This window comes from Lepus europaeus, chromosome 4 (assembly GCF_033115175.1).
Source record: "Lepus europaeus isolate LE1 chromosome 4, mLepTim1.pri, whole genome shotgun sequence".
Lineage (NCBI taxonomy): Eukaryota > Metazoa > Chordata > Mammalia > Lagomorpha > Leporidae > Lepus > Lepus europaeus.
In genome coordinates this window covers 99,416,861-99,438,146 of record NC_084830.1, presented here as the reverse complement: position 1 = coordinate 99,438,146, position 21,286 = coordinate 99,416,861, and the positions used below count along the sequence as shown (strand labels likewise).

Here is a 21,286-nt window from a genome sequence, read left to right as displayed (position 1 = left end):
CATAGTGGTGAGCTGGATGGGAAGTGAAGCAATCGGGACTCAAACTGGCACCCATATGTGATGATGGCAGTAGCTTAACCCATTATGACACAACATTGGCCCAATAAGTACTTTTTTTGGTAGACCAATAAATGCTTTTAAAATAATATTCAAATGATTGGGATCCTGCTGCCCATATGGAAGACCTGGATTGAGCTCCCAGCTCCCAGCTTTGGCCCTGGCCCAGTCCTGGCCATTGTGGGCCTTTGGGGAGTGAACCAGCAGATGCTTAGCCTTTCAAATTAATTAATCTTTTTTATTTTTTATTGTAGTAATTAGCACAATATAAAATTCACCATTTTAACTATTTTTAAGTGTGTACAAATTAGTGACAATATATATATTCACAATTTGGGCAATCACCACCACTACGTATTTCCAGAAAAATTTTCATCACCCCAGACCAAAATTTTATACCTATTAAGCAAAACCTCCCCATCCGTTTATTCTACTTCCTGACTCCATGAATTTGCCTATTCTAGATACTTCACATAACTAGAATCACACACTATTTTTCTCCTCTGTGTCTGGGCGATTCCAGTTCATATACTGTTTGCAAGGCTCATCATGACTCATTCACTTTTGGTCTGAATAATATTTTATTCACATACCATCTTGCTTGATGACTCACTTGGTGGTGGACACTTAGGCTGTTTTCACCTTTTTGGTTATTGCGGATAATGCTGCTATGAACATGGGCATATCAGTATCTGTATGAGCCTCCTTTCAATTCTTTGGAGTATGTATCTCTGAGGGGAATTACTGGATCACAGTGTAGTTTTCACATTTTGTGGAATGATCGAAATGTTTTTCATGGTGATGACACCATTTTATATTCTACCTAGCAATGTACAAGTGTTCCAGTTTCTCAACATCCTTAACAAAAAGTGTTATGTTATATTGTTTTGTAATAGCCATCCTAATAGGTGTGAAGTGGTATCCTATTGTGGTTTTGATGTTCCATTTCTCTAATGACTAATGCTCAACATCTTTCAAGCATTTGTTGGCCATTAGTGCATCTTTTTGGAGAAATGTTTATTCAACATAAGCAATGTTTATTCTTTCACCTATGCTTAAAAGATTTCTTTAGTTATTTACTTATTTATTTATTTGAAGGGCAGAGTGACAGAGGGCATCTTCTATCTTCTATCTGGTTCACTCCCCAAATGCCCACAATAGCCAGGCCTGGACCAGGATGAAGCCAGGAGCCTGGAACTCCATCCACATCTCCCTCATGGGTGACACGAACTCAAGTACTTGAGCCATCATCCACTCCTTCCCAGGCACACTAGTAGGGAGCTGGATCAGCAACTGAGCAGCTGGGACAAGAACCAATGCAGGCATCCCAAGTGGTAACACCCACCCACCTCACCTATTGTTAAATTGAATTTTTTTCTGTTTTTGTTGTACAGTTACAAGAGTTTTAATATATTCTGGATATTAATCCTTTCTTGAACAAATGTCTTCTCTTATTTTGTGGATTTTTCTCTCCTGGTAGTGTTCATTGTTACACAGAAGCTTTTGATTTTCTGGCATTCCAATTTACCTTTTCCCTTTGTTACCTGATTTTTGGTATCACACTTGAAAAGCCATTGCCCAGGGGTAGGTGTTGTGGCGTGGTAGGTAAAGCTGCCGCCTGCCATGCCAGCATCCCATATGGGCACAGTCCAAGCCTAGGCTGCTGCTGCTCCTTCTGCTCCTCCTCCTCCTTCTTTTAAAGATTTATTTATTTATTGGAAAGTGAATTACAGAGAGGGAGGGAAAAAGAGAGGGAGAGAGAGAGATCGATTGATCTTCTATCTGCTGGTTCACTCCCCAAATGGCTATAACAGCCAGGGCTGGGCAAAGCTGAAGGTAGGAGGGAGACAGGAGCATCTTCCAGGTCTCCCACATGGACACAGGAGCCCAAGCACTTTGGCCATCTTCTGCTGCTTTTCCCAGGCCATTGGCAGGGAGGCTGCTTCTGCATTCTTTATTCTATTCTGTTTGCTTATATTTTCATCTTTATGTCAGTACCTCATTGTTTTGGTTAAAGTAACTTTGTAGTAAGTTTCAGAACCAGGAAATGTGAATCTTTCAATTTAGTTCTTCTTTTTCAATTGTTTTGCCTATTTACAGCCCATTGAAATTCCTTTGAAATGAATTTTAGGATTTTTTATTTCCTGAAAAAATACCATTGGCATTTTGATAAGGATTACATTGCATCAGTAAATAGCTTTGGGCAGTTTTGGCATTTTAACAATACTAAAGCAACATGAAAATTGGATTGCTTTCCAATTGTATAGGTCTTCTTTAATTTCTTTAACAATGTTTTGGTGTTTTCAGTAAACAAGTCTTCCACCTCCTTCGTTAAATTTATCTCTAAGTTTGTTTTTTTGTTTGTGTGCTATTATAAATGAAATTGTTTTCTTTTTTAATTTTTAAAAGCATTTAATTTACTTTTTATTTTTTAAAAAGATTTATTTATTTATCTGAGAGAGAGAGAGAGAGAGAGAGAGAGAGAGAGGTATCTTTCATCCAGTGGTTCACTCCCCAAATGGCTGCAATGACTGGGACTGGTGGGGGCTAATGCCCAGAGTCCAAAGTACCAGCTAGGTCTCCCACATTGGTGGCAGGGGCCATTGTCCACTGCTTTCCCAGGCACATTAGCAGGGAGCTGGATCAGAAGCACTACAGCCAGGACTGGAACCAGCCCTCTGATATGGAATGCTGGCATTGCTGGTGGCAGCTTAGCTCACTGTACCCTGGGGTTGTTTCCTTAATTTCCCTTTGAGATTGCTCTTTGCTAGTATGTAGAAATGATTTTCACATGATGACTTTGTATTTTTCAACTGTTAGATTCATTTATTAGTTGTAATATGTTTTGTGGAATCTTCAGAATTTTCTACATATTAGATCATATAATTTGCAAACAGATGCTTTTATTTTATTTTTTTTGTTTTCAATTTGGAAGTCTTTTATTTACTTTTCTTTCCTAAATTCTCTGGCTAGAAGTTTAGTACTATGAAGAATAGATGCGGCAAGACTCAGCCTCCTTGTCTTGTTTCGAACTTTAGGAGAAAGCTTTCAATCTTTTGTCCATGAGTACTATGTTAGCTGTGAGGTTTTCATATATGGCCTATATCACATTGAGAAAGTTCCCTTCTATTCCCAGTTTATTGTTTTCATTATGAAAATTTGTTAGATTTCATCAAACGCTTTTGCTGTATTGCATTTAAATTTTGTTTTCAAATTTTTTATTTTCATCTACTTGAAAGGCAGAGCAACAGAGACAGAGAGATCTTCTATGGAAAATGAAATGAAAATGTTTATTTTGGTGCAAAATGTTTATTTTGATGAGCAATGTTTAAAAATCCATACACAGGATAAGTATTAAAAAGTGTTGCGGGAAGTATGTATTTTGAAAAAACTATGCATAACTTAAAAATTGTTTGTAGCAAAATAAATTTATAAATAATGCCATTTTCCAATAAGCTTTTTTTGAGGCACCATCATAATTACATTATTGGCTTATTGTCTGCTTCCTTCTCCCAAAATAGTTCTTCAGTGCAATGATCTTCCTTTTGTTCACTAATGTATTTTTATTTATTTGAAAGCCAGAGTTACAGAAAGAGCTACCGTGAGACAGAGAGGGAAATCTTCCATCCACTGGTTCACTCCCCAAGTGGCCGAAGCAGGAGCCAGGAGCTTCATCCGGGTTCCCACGTAGGTGCAGGGGCCCAAACACTTGGGCTATCTTTGCCGCTTTCCCAGGCCATCAGCAGGGAGCTGGATTGAAGTGGAGTAGCCTGGACTGGAACCTGTGCCCACATGGCCTCACTGATGTATTTCAAACTGCTTAGCACTGAGCAGGTGGCTCAATCCCCTTGCTAAAGAGACTCAGTGTAAATAAATTTGTTCTTAGCCATTTTCTGGTAACCTCACCATCATTTACTGAAGTGCGGAGTTAAAAGATACTGCCTTAGAGGAGTCTCCCTTCCTTTCTGGGAACTGGGACGCCAAGGCCTCTACCAGCTCAGGTGAGCATCGCAGGTAATCCGCTCACGCAGGGCGCCACCACAGGCTAGTGCGGAGTACTACACGTCCCAGAATCCTTGAGTTCTCGTGCGGACTACATTTCCCAGCGGCAGTAGCGGTCCCCCGCTCGCCCAGTCCAGACCTGCGAGGGCCGCGCAGTGCGGCAGGGAGGTGAGCGGCTGCTGGCCCTGAGGTTGGTGGGTTGGTTGTCTGTCTCGCGGCTGCTGCCGGGTGGGGCAGTTAGGGAGCCTCCCGCCTGCAAGCATACTAGGGATGCCCGGCCGCAGGAACCTTGAGCCTGGGGAGGTGAGTGGCAGGAGGCGAGCCCAGGCCTCGGGGGCTGCAGCGCCGGCGCGGGCAGTGGGCCCGCGAGACGCTGGGGGAGGCCTGGGCGCGCGGGTGGAGCCCCCGGCCTGTCGCCCCCCTCTCCCTGCAGTCTCGCGGCGCCCCTGAGCGCTTTGGTTTGGGCGCTAGGGTTTCCTCCTGCAGTTCCGGCCGCTGGCCCGGGGCCGCGGATGGGAGGCGCCCGCGTCCCTGACGGCCCGAGCCACGACTGGACCTGGGTCCTTAGTTCTGGGGCCGTCCCCCTCTCCGCCACGGAAAAACCCGCGTTTTCCTTTTCTCAGACGGTTTTCTCTACAAGTCTGGAAGTGGATTCTGAGGTGGGAGGGAGGTGGGGGCGGTGCCCAGGGCCCGCGTGCTTGGAATCTGGCGCCGCTCTCACTGCTGTGGGACCTGGCCCGTGGCAGCGCGCTGGCCTCAGTCTCCTGATCAGTAGAATGGGGCTTCTAGTCTATGGGGCTACGCAGTGTACGGCGGTGCTGGCGCTGCTGCAGTGGAGTCCAGGGTCCTCTTCCCCGAGCATTGCTCCTGGCAAAGTGGACCAGGATGGCCCTGGCCGCCTCTCTGGTTCTGTCCACTACTGGCTCCTTCTGACTTTACTCTCCGCGGCCATTTCCTCGGCTGTGTGAGAATTTCAGAGCTGCTGCCTTTGACGGGTGAGAAGCAAAAGGGGCTTCCCCCTGCTTCCCTTTCTCTTCTCTCAGCTGCGCCTGGAGCCTGCACCTGCCCTCCGGGGACGAGCGCAGAAGGAGGATATGGCCGCCAAGCCGAGGAAGAAGCGGCCTCAGGTGAGCCCATTGCCGTCTCAGTCCTCGGGGAGTGGGATATTTTTGTTTTTATCCTTAGGCGACCAGTTTTGGGAGCATAAGTCCTTTGACTTTGGAGGACTTGGTCTACCTCCATGAGTGGTGGATTCTGCCCTCATGTCTAGAGGGTTTTTTTAAAAAAATTTTTTTTAGAATGTATTTATTTGAAAGGCAGAGTTGGGGGGAGGGAGGTCTTCCATCTGCTGGTTCACTCCCCAAATGGCTGTAATGGCTGGGGCTGGGCCAGGCTGAAGCCAGGACCCAAGAGCTTCTTCTGAGTCTCCCACATGGCTAAGGGGCCAAGCACCTGGGCCATCTTCTGCTGCTTTCCCAGGCCCGGTAGCAGGGAGCTGGATCAGAAGTGGAGCAGCCTGGACCCATATGGTGCCCATAAGGAGTGTTGGTGCCTCAGGCAGCAGGTTAACCCACTACACCACCGTGCTGGTCCCAGGGGGGGCTTTTCTTTCCAGCTCAGAATTATGAGCCTAGGCTTCCTCCCATGGTTTTTGTTGTCTCTGTCTCTTAACTTCATTAGTCGTGTGCCTTGCTTGTACCACTTTCTTAAAACCTTATCTTGACCTGGAGCTTTCTTTCTCATGTTGGGGGAGTGAGGGAGGCATCCCTTCCAGGTGAGTAGATGGTGAACAAAGGACAGTGGCATTGCAGGGGTTCGAGGGGTCTCCCGAGTCTGACAGCAGGTAGAAGACTCCTCAGGAAGCCACAGGGAGGGGTTTGTGGGATATGGGTGGTGGATAGGTGGCGTACTTCCAAGATCAGGATGTGGGGATCTGAAGCCAGTTGGCCGGCTTTTAACTTATCTTGTCTGTTGCTGTTCATGGGCCTTGAGCAAATAACTCCACCTGTTTGTGCCTCACTGTTTGTGCCTCAGTTTCTTCACCTGTGAGATGGAACTACTGTGCCTGCCTTCTCTGATAGATGAGATGATTGTGTGAGTTAGTGCTGGGAAGTGTTTGATCAGGGCCAGGCGCAGTGTGTAGCTGCTGTGGTAGCTGAGTGATATTACCACGCTGATGATATTGATGTGGACAGAAATTGCTAAACCGTGCTTGTAAGACCCAAAAAATACTTGTCCCTTGTCTACTCATCTTTGACAAGAACAGTTGATTTTTTTTTTTTAAGATTATTTATTTGCAAGGTTGAGTGACAGGAAGGAAGGGGGGAGAGAGAGAGAGAGAGAGAGAGATTTTTTTTTAGGTTGCTGGTTTGACTCCCAAGGGCCCATAATAGCTGGGGGTGGGCCAGACTGAAACCAAGAGCCAGAAACTCCATCTGGTCTCCCATGTGGGTGGCAGGAACTCAAGAACCTGGGCCATTGTCTCCTGCTCTCAGGCACAGTAGCAGGAAGCTAGATTGGAAGCAGAGGCAAGACTTGATTGCAGACACTTTGATATGGGGTGTGAGCGACCCAAACTGCGGCTTACGCCACTACGCCTGCCCGAACAGTTGATATTTGTTGAGTATCTAGCATGCTTGGGAGTGTGCTGAAGGCTTTATGTTTCTCACTCTCACAGTAGCACAGCGATTACTATTCCTGTGTTGCTTACATGTGAGGAGACAAGCCCGAAGAAGTCAGTTAACCTGGATTCCGTCCCAGGTGTGTCCAGCCCTCAGTCCACACTTAGGCCTTCCAGGCACTCCTCTGGTATGGGTTTCAGGGCAGGGGCAAATCCAGCCACCTGTTTCCAGAGCTCTTCTGCCACGTAGCATTTTCTTCAGGACTAACAAATGTGGTAGGGTTGAACTTTTCCCCTTAAGGCTGCCTGATTTGACTGCAACAGAGCCAGGTTGCTCTCTTGCCCAGAATCTTCTCCAACCCCGTGTAAGATCCTTAACTTTGCCTGCTGCCCATGTGTCTGCTGAATGCTTGCATGTGAAATGCAGTGATGGGAAGTTTAAGTCCAGAGGGAACAGAGAGCGTGCAGGTTCACAGAAAACTGGAGTTTGGGTCGTGCCGCTGCCACTGCTAAGGCACTTGCCTGGGGCCTTGGCTGCCCTGGGCCTCCTGCTCCTGTCTCTGAAAGAGACTGGGGCCAGGAGATGGCATTTTGTCCTTTGAGCTGGCCAGCTTTCTCTCATCGTTCAGATTATGTCATGTGTTTTTCTAGTCTGTCAGTTTGATTGTGAATTCTTCAGGGCAAAGATTATTCCTTGTATTTCTCCCAAGATCCAAATAATTTAATGCTGTTTCTTGCCATAAAAATATTATAGGTCATGGTAGAAATTTTAAATAAAGTGTGTGTGTGTGTACACATACACAAATGCCTGGGCCAGGGAACTTCTGAAAGTTCATAGAGATACATCATTAAAGATAAACTTACTTTGGTACAAAAAAAAATTTGAGATCCATAGTTTGTTCACAATACTCATTTTCCATGAACTTTTTGAAGACCTCAGTATGCCTGTGTAGATCTGTATATATGTATGTTTGCATATAAGTGTATTTATTTTAGATTCATTTACTTATTCAAAAGGCAGAATTAGGGAGAGACAGAGATCATCTATCCACTACTTCATTCCCCAAATGGCTATAACAGCCAGGTCTGGGTCAGGCTAAAGCCAGGAGCCAGGAACTCCATTTGGGTGTCCCATGTGGGTGGCAGGGGCCCAATGCACTTGGGCCATCTTCCATTCCTTTCCCAGGCACATTGGCAGGGAGCTGGATCAGAAGTGGAATAGCCAGGACTTGAACCAGTGCTCAGGTGGGAGGCTGATGTCTCAGGAGGAAGCTTAACTTGTGTGCCAAAACGCTGGCCCCAACTAATTTATTTAATATATAAAAAAGTAAAATTACCCTTAACAGTACCATTCTGGGAACAATCGCTGATTGTTATCTGTTACACATCTCTAAGGGTAACATTCTATTGTGCATACATAGTTTGTCCTCAAAACTGTGGTAAATACCACATGTGGTAAATACCAACATATCATTTTAATGCATTGCATAATATTTCCTTATACTGATATAGTGATAACTAAGATTTGAACCTTTAATATGCATCTGGCTTGGGACAGGTGCATTATCTCATTTATTAACTATATGGAAGTTTTTTGTTTTTTTTTTTTTTTTTTTTTAATTGAAAGTTATAGAGAGAGGTAGAGACAAAGAGAGGTCTTCCATCCACTGTTTCAATCCCCAAATGGCCACAATGGCTGGAGGTGAGCTGATCCAAAGCCAGGGGCCAGAAGCTTCTTTTGGGTCTCCCACGTGGGTACAGGTGCCTAAGGATTTGGGCCATCCTCTGCTGCTTTGCTAAGGCACATGAGCAGGTGGCTGGATTGGAAGTGGAGCAGCTGGGCATCAAACTGGTGCCCGTATGGGATGCCAGTGCTGCAGGCTGGGGCTTTAACCTACTGCGCCACAGTGACGGCCTCTGGAAGTGTTTTTTGTTTTTTTGTTTAATTTACTTGAGAGCTAGAGCTCCCATCTACTGATTTACTCTCCAGATGGCTGCAGTGGTCATGGGTGGGCCAGGCCAAAGCCAGGAATCAGGAACTCAGTCCGGGTCTCTCATGTGGGTGGCAGGGACCTGCCTACTCTGTCCATCACCATTGCCTCCGGGGGTCTGACTAGCAGGAAGCTGGAGTCAGCTGGGGACAATTGGAGCTGGATATCCAACCAGGTACTCCACACTGGCCTCTTTGCCATAATGGCCAACACCTACCCCAGTGTGTAAGAGTCAGAGGCACTCTACAGAGTGACTGAGAATGGAGCCTAGGAGTTTCCCCTGCTTGCCTTTCCAGCTCTGCCACTGAGCAGCTGTGACTTCAGGCAAATGTCTCATCCTCCCTGTGGCTTTGCTTTCTCTTGGGTAAAATGGGAACAATACCTGTACCTTCTTTGTAGGTCACTGTGAAGGTTAAAGTTTACACCAAAGATTAATACAGCTCTCTGAGAGTAGTACTGGCCCGTGTGAAACATTCTAATTTTTTACTCCTTTCCTCAAGCTTGACTAAGCATGCGGATGGTGCCCCAATTGTCTAACCTGTCCCTGATCAGAGAGAATTGAGGTTGTTTCCAGTTTTTTGCCATTACGATACCATGACAAGTATCCTTATGCTTGTGTTTTTGTGCACTGTTATACAAACGTAGTAATTGGTAACAACATATTTTAAGGCTTCTAATTCATATTATTAAGTCACCCCAGAACAATTATCCTGATTACTGTCCCACCAGCGACCTCTACACATCCCTCACAGAGGTTAACACAAGGCCTGTTCCTGCTTTATGCTGCCCTCTGTGTGTGTTAGCAGTTACTTGCTTGTTAAAAAGGACCTGGAACCTTTAGAACCTTGCCTAGCATCAGAAGCATTTCGTGGGTGACCTGTCTCCCTCCCCACTGCTGCCTCCCTCTCTCTGTGCGGCGTGGTCCCTGGAGAGCTGTCCTTCCAGTCCTTGGCTTGTCCTTCCAGGTGTCAGTGACGTTCGAGGATGTGGCCGTGCTGTTCACCTGGGATGAGTGGAAGAAGCTGGATTCTTCCCAGAGAATCTTGTACCGGGACGTGATGCTGGAGAACTACAGCAACCTGCTCTCACTGGGTAAGGAGGTTCCCCCGTGGACACGGAATTCAGAAACTGGGATCTCGGCACCTCCTTTCCTGTCTAAAAGCCATGGGTCCTCGGCAAGCGCACGCCGAGTGTGCTGACTCCACCCTCGTTGGTGTGGAATTGCTCCATGTCTGAGATGGGGGGGTGGTTATTAGTAGTTGTCACCCTCCGTGACAGCGTGCAGCTTCACATTCGCCGTTCCTTTGTGTTGAGTCAATGTTCTACTGTTTCGTGGTTCCCTGGCTCAGCCCTGAGCAGAGGCTTCCTTCGCTAACCCCTCACTTGCCTTTTCCACGGCTCTCTTCCAGCCAGATAAATATCTTAGGTTCCATCTTTGAAAGGGAGTAGGATAGTATTTTCTCACTAAAAAGTAGCCTGCTTAGTACAGAATTCTTCCCACAGATACCTGCTTGTACATTTAAATTTAATCTGTGCATCTGACTTCCTTCCATAGAGAGTTAGTAGTATCCTGTTCATTGGCTCTGCCTTTATGTTTCCCTAACGTAGAATTATGACACAGTTCCTGACACAGCCCCTCACATTATGGGGGCACAACCTGAACACCTCACATAAGTTTTTATACCATTCTTTAGATCTTCCACTCATGTGTGGAATACTACTTTGTGTCAAAATAAGAGCAGGTTTTTTGTTTGTCTGTCTATGAGCAGGACTGCCATGTACCAAGCCAAATGTCATCTCCCTGTTGGAGCAAGGAGAAGATCCCATAGAGGAAGAAAGTCCTGGAGGCTCCTCTCTAGGTGAGTGGAAGGTCAAGGTACTGGCGACGGCCTGGTTGATAAGAGGAGGTGAAGCTTGGAGTGTTGGCTGGGAAACCACCTTGAGGGTTCCCAGCCCCTACGATCTGGGGAAGGAGCACCCTGACTCCTAGACATGACTCCTCTTACTGTCTGGCAGTCACTCTCAGATGAATCTCTCAGGGTCTCGTTTCTTGTTCTGTTGTTTCAGAGGAGGGCTGTATTTCCATGTGGGCCTTCAACAGGTGTAGTGTAGTTAAGGAATTGCGTTAATCCATCCTGGCTGAAGCCCAGGGTATGTGAAGGGGGAAGGAATGAGATTGGAACTGTCTGATGTATGACCAGAAGTAATTGAAGCAATAAGAAGAGAATTGTATGGTCCTTGGTATTTTAGCAAATTTTATGTGAACCAGAAGCAACTTAAATGTCCTTTGAAATAACTATAGCTAAAGAAGCTATGAGATGCCCTCTTTATCACCACAGTTAAAACAGAAGACCGTGCTCATGTGGACGGTACTCCAAGGCACTTTAAGAACTGAGGAAAGTTACAGAGCAATGTTCAGCTATGTCCCCATTTATGTTTAAAGAAAATTCAGTGTGTATGAGTGTGAACACAGAAAGGTGAGGGGGACCCCTCCTTAGCAAGTGAACCTTGTTACTTTTGAGAAGGGTGATGAAAGGGAACTTTGTTCACATTTAATGTTTAAATATTTTGCAGACAGAATTTACTCATGAAGTCCTTATGTGAATTGAATTTAATAAGAAGGATCACTTTGGAAGCATGCAGGGCTAGATTTAAAGACGAAGCAAGATGAGAAGCCTCACAGCGCTGTTGCAATAATGGAAGTCCCAGAAGGAGGCTTGTTCTGTGAGGCTTACAGAGAAGAGCAGGAGCCAGCTTGGCAAGGGTTTGGTGAGGGATAGATCCGCTTGTTTGTGGGCAGTTGTTTTAGTAGGTAGCGTTGGAACTAAAAAGGGAGGTCAGAGCCTTCGGTGTGGGGGTGGTGTTTGAGGCCTTGAGTGTTCAGGTTGGGCAACAGCAGAGGACAGAATCCCAGGGTTTTTGGGAAAGAGGAATTTGTGAAAAAATCTGGGAAATAATGAGAATGAAAGAGGTGCCTGGTGTGGCAGTTGGGCACAGAGCCATTGACTGGAGGCTTTGGCACAGGAAGACGGATTGGTACCCCCTCAGCCACTGCCTGCCTGTCCCTTTCTATGTACAGAGTGAGCCTAGAGCTTGCTGGGGCCCTTGTCCTCGAGGAGTTTGCAGTCCCGTGGGGAGGTCGAGGGTGAATACAGCAAGTGCACACAGGGTGTGGACTGACAGAAGCTGGGGAGGGCCACGGGAAAAGGCACAGGTGCTGTGAGAATGCAGAGTGGGAGGGGTGATGTCAGCACAGGCTTCCCTGAGGCGGGCCCAGGGATCTGAGAAGGTAGAGGATTATCCCGGGCTAGGAATTAGCAGGAGTGCAGGACCAGAGAAGGAAAACCAGCTGTGGAGACTAAAATGGAGCAAGGAGAAGGGGAAGAGAGTTAGCAGTAGAGAGTAGCGGGCACCACATCCCACCAAGCCCAGGCCCTGTTGCAAGATTTGGGAGGCAGTTTCACGACAGCCACTCTGCAGAGACCAGCCCATAGCCCATGGCTGGGAGGCCAACTGCCCTGTGTGCTGGGGAGAGCTCTCCTCCATTCTGTGTTGAGATGCTTTGGTAAGGGAACCACACTTGTCACCCTTTTTTAACTCTCATTTAGGAGAAGTCTACTAATTGTGTGGAAACTACCAGAGGCCACACAAGATAAACATAAAATGGGCAGCAGGGAGGCAGCTGAGAGGAGGCGCCGTGTGACCTGAGTGTGAAAGGTCAGAGGAGAGAAGAAAGATCCGGTCCCTTGCCCTGTCTTAGTGAGTCTGTCTTCCTGAAAGCAGTGAGCCCACGAGATTAAACTGAGGACATGGGCTGTCCAGAGCTGTCCCAAGAGATGCAGGACCTGTTTACAGACAGGGTCAGAGTTGTGGCCCCGCCTCAGTTTTAGGAAAACTAGGAGTGAATTACTTAGTGAAGTACAGGGCTCCTTGGTAGAGTTTACAATGGATTGTCTTAGCAGTTTCAATGTCCCAGGTGAGGGCTTTGTCAAGCAATAAAAATCCCATTAGCGTTTAGGTGATCTGCACCCAGTTTCATCTTGTTAGGGGGGAACGGCCCAGAGAAAGATGACCTCCATGCAGACAAGGTAGAAAGCAAAGCAAGATTTATTTAAGTCAGAAGCCTCCTGCCGCAGTGGCTAGGAGGGGGACTTCAAGAGAGGCAGACCCCAGAGGCTCGCGGAAGTGGGGTTTTGAAGCATGATTTTTGGGAAAAACAGGACAGCAGCTAAGAATCCGAAGGTGGGGACCAAACCCATCCCAAGGTCGGATTTGTAATTTGCTCGCCCTGCCTAGCTTGCTGATCAGAGCTGGAGGCAGGCAGGATAGGGAACTTCTTTTATTCTCATGATGAGACTAGAAACTGAAGGGCGGGATGGGGAGAAGCATGCAGTGGGCTGTGGCACTTCGATCTTTGTTACAGATAACTTTTGGGGAGAAACGAGCATTTTGCATCCTCTTAGGGGGACTCCCGTTTCCTCATTTCCACTGGGATCAACCTAACTGCCTGTTAACCTGTGTGACTCCTCCCAGTCTGGTTTTGGGTTTTGGGCTCAGTGGCCTCACAGATCCTGATAATTGGATTTGGTGTAGCTGTTAAGCCAAGCACTAGGCAGACCTCTGGGAGCTCCTCAGGGGAACCTGGATCTCCAGAGCAGTGTGGCTCACTCTTGCAGGTAGAGAAAGTGCTCCAGGTCACTATACAATTATAACAAGAGGACAGGAATAGAGTCTAGGTTTTTCTGAAGGTACTTAGTTTGTTAATTTGTAACTATGAAAACGTCTCGTCCAATTAGGAAGCAGAATCAAGTAGAAGCAAAAAAAAAATTCCTAGAAATGGAAAATAAAACACAGCAAAAGGACCTTTTTGTTAGTTTCTTAGCCAGACAGAAAAGAATGATTTCTAGTGATTTTAAAACACAGCAGTTCCACTGAAGGTGCTGGTGGGGTGTAGCCTAAGGATAGAAACATTTCAAGGTTGTTTTTAACCATCATGATTTTTAGCAATAACACTGGTATGGTTGCTTTTAAATTATAGCCTGTAGGATAAACAAATGAGTAATATAGTAAGGATACAATTTTTAACACATAAGAGAGGATAGAAAATGAAAGAATTTAAAAAAGCAGAATCCTTTTAATATTAAATTTGAGGTTGAAAATACCACAGTGAACTCAATGGGGTTTAGTCTCATTTAAAAAGTATCTCTTTTTTGTTTGGTTGTTGGTTTTGGGCAGCTTGAACAATAGAAATTTGCTTTCTTACAGTTGTAAAGCCTGGGAAGGCCAAGGTCAAGGGCCTTGCTGGCTTAGTTACTGCCACATGGCTGCTTCCTCATGTCCCTATACAAGGGTTATGTTACTGGGTGCTTGCTTATTAATAAATTTGGAATATTAATAAGCCTTGTGGGTTCTTGCCACAAATTCAGAGAATTCTGAATATTAGCATAAAGGAACAAGGCAGTATGATAAGTTTTAGGCTTTTTCTTCAGTGAGAGAAGTGTATAGGAGTGAGGGCTCTATCTAAGAGAGAGGGAAGTCTGGATTCATACTGAGTACCAGGAGCCAGCCACATGGAGGAGCATGCAGGCCGGGAAGCATGGAGCAGGTGGTCCGAAGGCACAGGGCAGCAAGGGGATTCAGAGCATCGAGGAAGAAGGGCAAAGGGAAGGGGGCAAAAAGGGCCAGGCCCACCGTGTTTCAGGCCTTTAATCCACTTCCAAAAGGGAGTGGTTAATTAGCCTGATTGGCAGGTGAACACACAGGTGTGGTCAGGTAAAGGCATGAGGTCACACATGAAGGCATGGTCTTCCAGCTCAAACCTGATTAATTTTATCCTGTATGCCTGCCTACAACAGTTGGGGGAGAGGACACCTTAAAAGCATTTCTTGGCTTTATCTTCTAAATGAGGTTGAAACAAACCCGGTAGCCAGGAATACCTCCAGCTCCCAAATTTGCAGTAGTTTTAAACATTCTTTCCCATTGCAAAGAACCAGGGCTTCTTGGGGAAATGATTGATTCTAGATCTGGAAAGTACCTTTTCAAGGTGAACCTTGATTATCTCTTCCTACTGAAGAGGAAGAAAGCTATCAGGGTGAATGAATCATATCAGGAGCCCATTTGAAGGGACTGAAATTAGTCATAGGTAGGACGGTTGGGAAACAAGTGGTGACTACAATGAATTTTAAAAAGAAAAAAACAAAACTCAGCATAAATTCATGTTGATGTTTGTGGAGGTAGGTGGATAGGTTCTTATCTTTGCACAGAGAATTCAGACGTGAGACAGAGGAGTGGTAAGCAAGGTTTAATTGGGTAGGACATCCATCAGAGCAGATGGACACCTATCTAGTCAGAATCAGAGTGCTCAGACTGGGGAAAGCAGGGTTATGTGGTTTAATGGAGAGAATATACCGGACAGGCCAGGCAGGTAGCTCAGAAAGAGCTGAGAGCTGAGCATGCAGCTTCTATTCAGACTGGGGCTTTTAAGGGAATGAGGTCCTGGTGGGTTCTCCTTCCCTTCCTCCTCCCCCTGGACAAAGGATTTGCTGAGTGTGCATTAGGTAAAATTCCTCCCAAGGCTTCATAACTCAGTGCTATCAGAATGGATAGCCTGCCTGGTGCTGGGAAGAGAACCTTTCTCTGGCGTGCATTCCCAGGGGAAAGCTGGGAAGGTTTTATTGCCCAGTGTTATCAGGCGAGGTAACCAGTTTGGTGCTGAGGAGAGAGGTTTCTTTGGGGAGCTTTCCTTGGTGAGGCTGTCAGAACTTTGTAGTGTAAAATGCTGTGCTGCTTCCAAGGTGAGCTTCTGAGGCTGTTACATTCCTCTCCCTCAGACACCTCCACACACACATAGGCTAATTTCTAATTTCCTACCTAGCATTCATACGTGTTTCTCTGTTTTATTTCTGCTTTGTGTTTAGTTAGTTCTTTTTAGTTACATAACTTATGAAGTGAGGCTGTTAACTGTGTAAATTTCCCTCCTAGCACTGCTTTTGCTGGACCCTTATGTTTTTGTAAATTTGTTCCTCTCTATTTTCTGATTTTCCTTGTAACTTCCTCTTTGACTCAGTGGTTGTTAGGGTACTTTGTTGAATTACCTTATACTCCTTTTAGTGAATTCTCCAGTTTTACCTTTGCTACTGATTCCTAACTTCATCTTATTATGGTCAAAGAAGATAACCTGGTATGATATTCATTCTTGAATCTGTTGAGACGTTGTTATCAGACATATAGCCAGCTTGGATAACCAGTTCACCACACACGAGTATTGATAAGAGGAAAGGGTTTATTTCAGGAAGCCAGCATTGTGAGGAAAGAGATTCTTAATCCAAAATGTGCTCTTTCTGCCCAGCAAGCCAGCAAGAGGGGTTTTTAAAGGATAATGGTAACTCTAGGGAGAAGTTATAAATAAAGCAGTAAGTATTTAATTGAGAATCATGCAGATGTTTTTTAGCTAGAAAGTATATTTTAAGATAATATAATTTTTAAAGATCTTCTGTTAACTGATTTTTCCAAGAAAATTCAGCTACAGGAATCAGAATTTTAAAATTATAATATTTTTAGTAGGTATGATCTGTTAGAGGAAAAAGATCAACCCATTCAATCCTGTTGCAATGGAAGGACAGAAAATAGAAGGTTTTTTTTTTTTTTTTTTTTAGTTTTATGGGAAAGTTTAAACATACAGTGTAAAAGTTAAAAGACTACTATAATGAACTTCCACTTATATGTCACCCAGTTTTAGCAGTTACCAACTTGTAATCATTTTTCCCCCTCTATCTTTACCAGTGGTTCTCTGCTGAGGGCAGTTTTATTATTTGTCAATGGCTAGAAACATTTTGCTTGTTACGTCTTAGTGGGGAGAGATGGTGAGGAAGTTACTACTACCATCTACAGGTTGAGAGGCCAGGTATGCTGCTAAACATCTTCCAGTTCTCGAGACAGTCCCACATAATGAGGAATTATCTGACCCAGAAGGTCAGCTCATGTTGAGAAACCCTGATGTCTATCCTGCCTGTATGCACCAACAATTTTGGTGTTGAATTGTTCTGTTCAGGAATAAAAGAGGTCATCTCATTTGGTTAGCAGTACTTTAGTGTTATTCAAGGATATTATAAAATTCTTCTCATATAAGATTTTCATATTCTACTTTTCTTATTTTGTGTTAGTGTGAGAGCTATTGGTTTTCATCTGTCAATTTCATATCCTGCTACTTTAGTGAATGAGTTTGACTATCTGGGATTTTTCATTTAGAGTGTTGTGTCTGCAGCTTTTGTTTTACTCATTGTTGTGTCCAGTATCTAATTGAATTTGTTAATACTTCTAGAATAGCATTGGATAGTAGGGAAAATAATAGATACCCTTGCCTTCTTCTTGATCATAGTGGAAATACCTGCATGGCTTCTTGATTAAAATGCTAGCTTTAGGATATATAGATATATATGTATACACATATATGTATGTATATATGTGTGTGTATATATATATATACATGTAAATATATACATGCACTCTGTGATGTTCCCACAGTGCTGAAATTGCCTAACAGTGTATTTCACAGAGCACATATTACACAGGATTGTATGCTGCAGTCAGAAGAGTGCATTGTTATAGCTCAGAATCAGGAAAAAGGTTTATAGAAGAGTTAATATTTGAGAGGCTACAGAGGAAATCATTACAGGAAAAAGGTGTTTTATGAGTCCATGATATGCTTTGGATATCAGGCTGAGTTTCCTGGTTCATACTTTTTATGGTCCATCTCCTGGTCATGCTTACACTTCCACCCTCCTTAAAGGAGGTTGCTGTATTCATTTATTTACACTTCAGTCATCATCCACAACTCTACGCCATGTTACTTTCCTATTTTTCCTCTTGCTTGTATCTTTTTAGCTATATAACACACCTTTGTTTAGATAGCATTAATCTTTACTCTTTAAACATTTGGTCTCACTCAATCACATAAATTGTTGGCAATTTGGTTTTTTCTTTCTGTTTTTTTAGGATGTAAGAGCAGACTTAAAACTATAAAGTCAACACAAACTCAAGACTCATCAAGTCAGGAACAGATGAAGAAAAGGCTCAAAGGGGATAAATTCAGGGACCTCATATCAGGAAAACACTGTATATATGAAGACAGATTAAAGAAACCCCAAGACAAAAATGAATGTTTACAAATAGTTTCAGACTCTCATATGAAAAACCTCAGTGTAGACAGAAGCCATAAAAACATTGAACCTGACCAAAACTTGAGCCTGAAGTCAGTCTTTGTTAAAGCACAGAGGATTGCTAGAGAAAAAATATCCTCAAAATATGTAATACAACGAAATACCTTCAAGCAGAATTCAAGTTTACTTACCCAACCAAAAGTCAAGACAGCAGAGAAACGCTATAAATGTAATAAATGTGAAAAAGCCTTCATTCACAATTCATCCCTTCGCAAACATCTGAAAAATCACACCGGAGAGAAACTATTTAAATGTAAAGAATGTTTGAAAGCCTTCAGCCAAAGTTCTGCTCTTATTCAACATCAAAGAACGCATACCGGAGAGAAACCTTATATATGTAAAGAGTGTGGGAAAGCCTTCAGCCATAGTGCATCCCTTTCTAAGCACCTAAGAACCCATACTGTGGAGAAATCCTATAGGTGTAAAGAATGTGGCAAATCCTTCAGCAGAAGGTCTGGCCTTTTTATACATCAAAAAATTCATGCTCGAGAAAATCCCCATAAGTATAATCCAGGTAGGAAGGCATCAAATTGTAACACATCTCTTTCTGGATGTCAAAGAAACCTCAGAAAGAAGTCCTATTTGTGTAATGAGTGTGGCAACACTTTTAAGTCCAGTTCGTCCCTTCGTTATCATCAGAGAATTCACACCGGAGAGAAACCTTTTAAATGTAGTGAGTGTGGGCGAGCCTTCAGTCAGAGTGCATCTCTTATTCAGCATGAAAGAATCCACACTGGAGAAAAACCCTATAGGTGCAATGAATGTGGAAAAGGCTTCACTTCTATTTCACGACTCAATAGACACCGAATAATTCATACTGGAGAGAAACTGTATACTTGTAATGAATGTGGTAAAGCCTTAAGTTCCCACTCAACACTGATAATTCATGAGAGAATTCATACCGGAGAAAAACCTTGTAAATGCAAAGTGTGTGGGAAAGCCTTCAGACAGAGTTCAGCTCTCATTCAGCATCAGCGAATGCACACTGGAGAAAAACCCTACAAATGTAGTGAGTGTGAGAAGACATTCAGATGTAACTCATCCCTTAGTAATCATCAGAGGATTCATACTGGAGAAAAACCGTATCGGTGTGAGGAATGTGGGATGTCTTTTGGGCAAAGTGCAGCTCTTATTCAACATCAGAGGATTCATACAGGAGAGAAACCCTTTAAATGTAACACATGTGAGAAAACTTTTAGACAGAGCTCATCCCTTATTGCACATCAAAGAATTCATACTGGAGAGAAACCCTATGAATGTACTGCATGTGGGAAACTCTTCAGCCAGAGGTCATCCCTTACTAATCATTATAAAATTCATATTGAAGAGGACCCTTTGAAAATAGATTTGCATGTGTGAAAGTCTTAAACCAAAGATCATCAGCAAACACATACCTGAGATTTATTAAATATGTGAAAATTGTTCTAATTTAGTCTTCATCAGATATTAAATTCTAAGAGTAAATCTTGTCCACGTCATGAATACAGAGAAAACTTTCATACCTGTTAGTCACTTTTTAAAATACCCAGACATTTCCCAATTGTAGGCATTTATATTAGCTGTTTGTAAGATAAAAGATTATTTTCTCAATCTCTATAGCACTGTATGCTATATGCAGCATATAAACAGGAGGAAAATCTGGGTATGGTGGTACTAGATTTCTCATTACTAAAGTACCAACTACAAAAGTGCTAGCATATTTATTACAGGTAACATTTTAGTAGCAAACAAAAAACTGATCCTAAATGCATTTTTTACAGCAAAGGACCAAATAAAAGATAAACCACAAACTACCTCCCAGTGTCTGGAATTTACATTTTCTTAACCTGTTGTCAAACTGTGATTTTTATTAAAAAAAAAAAAAATCTGTTCTTTTGTTCTAGTAATTTTGAAACTACTAACAGCCTGCCACATTTTCTACACAGTTCTTCATTTTGTTCTCAGAACTTTATTTGCTTTACAAGTCATTTTATGAAGTGATAGTTGATGTCATGCAAACAGTCATGTTAAGTAGGAACGTTTAGTTCAGGCAGTTGCTTCAAGGGACAAACAAGCCTATGTGGGATGCCTAAGTTGGAAAGAGAATCGAAGTGATAGATTCTCCATATGGAACTGACATAGAACACCTTAAGATACAGATGTTAATAAATAAAGGGTGTGAAGAAAAATATGAAGAGCTATCCCGAACACCTAGCAGACTAATGGGAGATAGCCAATAGTTTTAAAATTTGTCAAATATGTGGAAATGCTGAAGTAGTAAGCTACAGTGAGACATTCTGACAGAATTGAAACATAGATACGCTCTTTTAATTAACATTAGGAAATACAGCAGAAATTGAGTTCATGAAATGTTAGTTGTGTTGATCTAATGCTACGATGGAACAGTTCTGTCTCCCTTTCAACTAAGTTAAATAAGTTTAAATTTTTTTTTTTTTTTTTTGACAGGCAGAGTGGACAGTGAGAGAGAGAGAGAGAGAAAAAGGTCTTCCTTTTTGCCGTTGGTTCACCCTCAAATGGCCGCCGCGGTAGGTGCGCTGCTGCCGGTGCACTGCGCTGATCCCATGGCAGGAGCCAGGTGCTTCTCCTGGTCTCCCATGGAGTGCAGGGCCCAAGCACTTGGGCCATCCTCCACTGCACTCCCTGGCCACAGCAGAGAGCTGGCCTGGAAGAGGGGCAACCGGGACAGGATCGGTGCCCCGACCGGGACTAGAATCCGGTGTGCTGGCACCGCAAGGTGGAGGATTAGCCTAGTGAGCCGCGGTGCCGGCAAATAAGTTTAATTTTTTTAAAAAGGAATGAGCATATGATGTTCACATCCCATATTGGAGTTCCTAGATTCCAGGCTCAACTCCACTTCCAGTTTCTGCTTCCCGCTAATACACAGGTGGTGGATGGAATAGTCACTGTCTCCCATGTGGGAGTCTGAGTTTCAAAATCCTGGCTATGGTCTGGCACAGCCCTGGCTGTTGTGCGTATGGGGGAGTGAAACAGTGGCTGGAGGATCTCTTTCCTTTCTCTCTCTACCATTAAATATAAAATATTTTTATCTTACATTCAATAATTAAAAATTAGAAAATATATTCTTCATACTAGTAGTGTCAATTTTTTCAAGGAAAATCGTCAGTTTCATTATTTGAAGCATATAAAAAAAGGATAGAGTACATTTGAGAACACTTTATTCTTGCACAAGCTACTTCATTCTTCAACGTCACCGCAGGTGAACAGGTCTGCTGAGTAGAGTTGTATTCAGATCCATTATGAACTGAGGGTTGAGTCAATTAATTTTAATTTAATATGTAGCAGAAAAATCGGCTACAATGTAAGGGAGACACAAAGTTTACTGCTCTTCTAAAACAATTTCTTTTAAAAAAATTTATTTACTTGAAAGTCCGAGTTAC

At 43.7% G+C, this 21,286-nt stretch overlaps 1 protein-coding gene across 3 annotated transcripts in view; it reads left to right on the top strand.

Annotated features, from left to right (window-relative positions):
* Positions 1-4,180: 4,180 nt before the first annotated feature.
* Positions 4,181-21,286, top strand: part of LOC133757759 (zinc finger protein 354B-like) — an 88,612-nt gene continuing 71,506 nt past the window's right edge. The window contains exons 1-5 of one of the 3 annotated variants that reach the window (XM_062188532.1): positions 4,181-4,227; positions 5,103-5,186; positions 9,636-9,762; positions 10,440-10,529; positions 17,665-19,724. In XM_062188532.1, the coding sequence (XP_062044516.1) occupies positions 5,154-5,186; positions 9,636-9,762; positions 10,440-10,529; positions 17,665-19,247 (1,833 nt within the window). In that variant the 5' untranslated portion in view covers positions 4,181-4,227; positions 5,103-5,153 and the 3' untranslated portion in view covers positions 19,248-19,724. Of the gene's footprint in view, positions 4,363-5,102; positions 5,187-9,635; positions 9,763-10,439; positions 10,530-17,664; positions 19,725-21,286 lie in introns of those variants that run through there. The other 2 variants (XM_062188536.1, XM_062188534.1) reach the window with 2 other exon arrangements.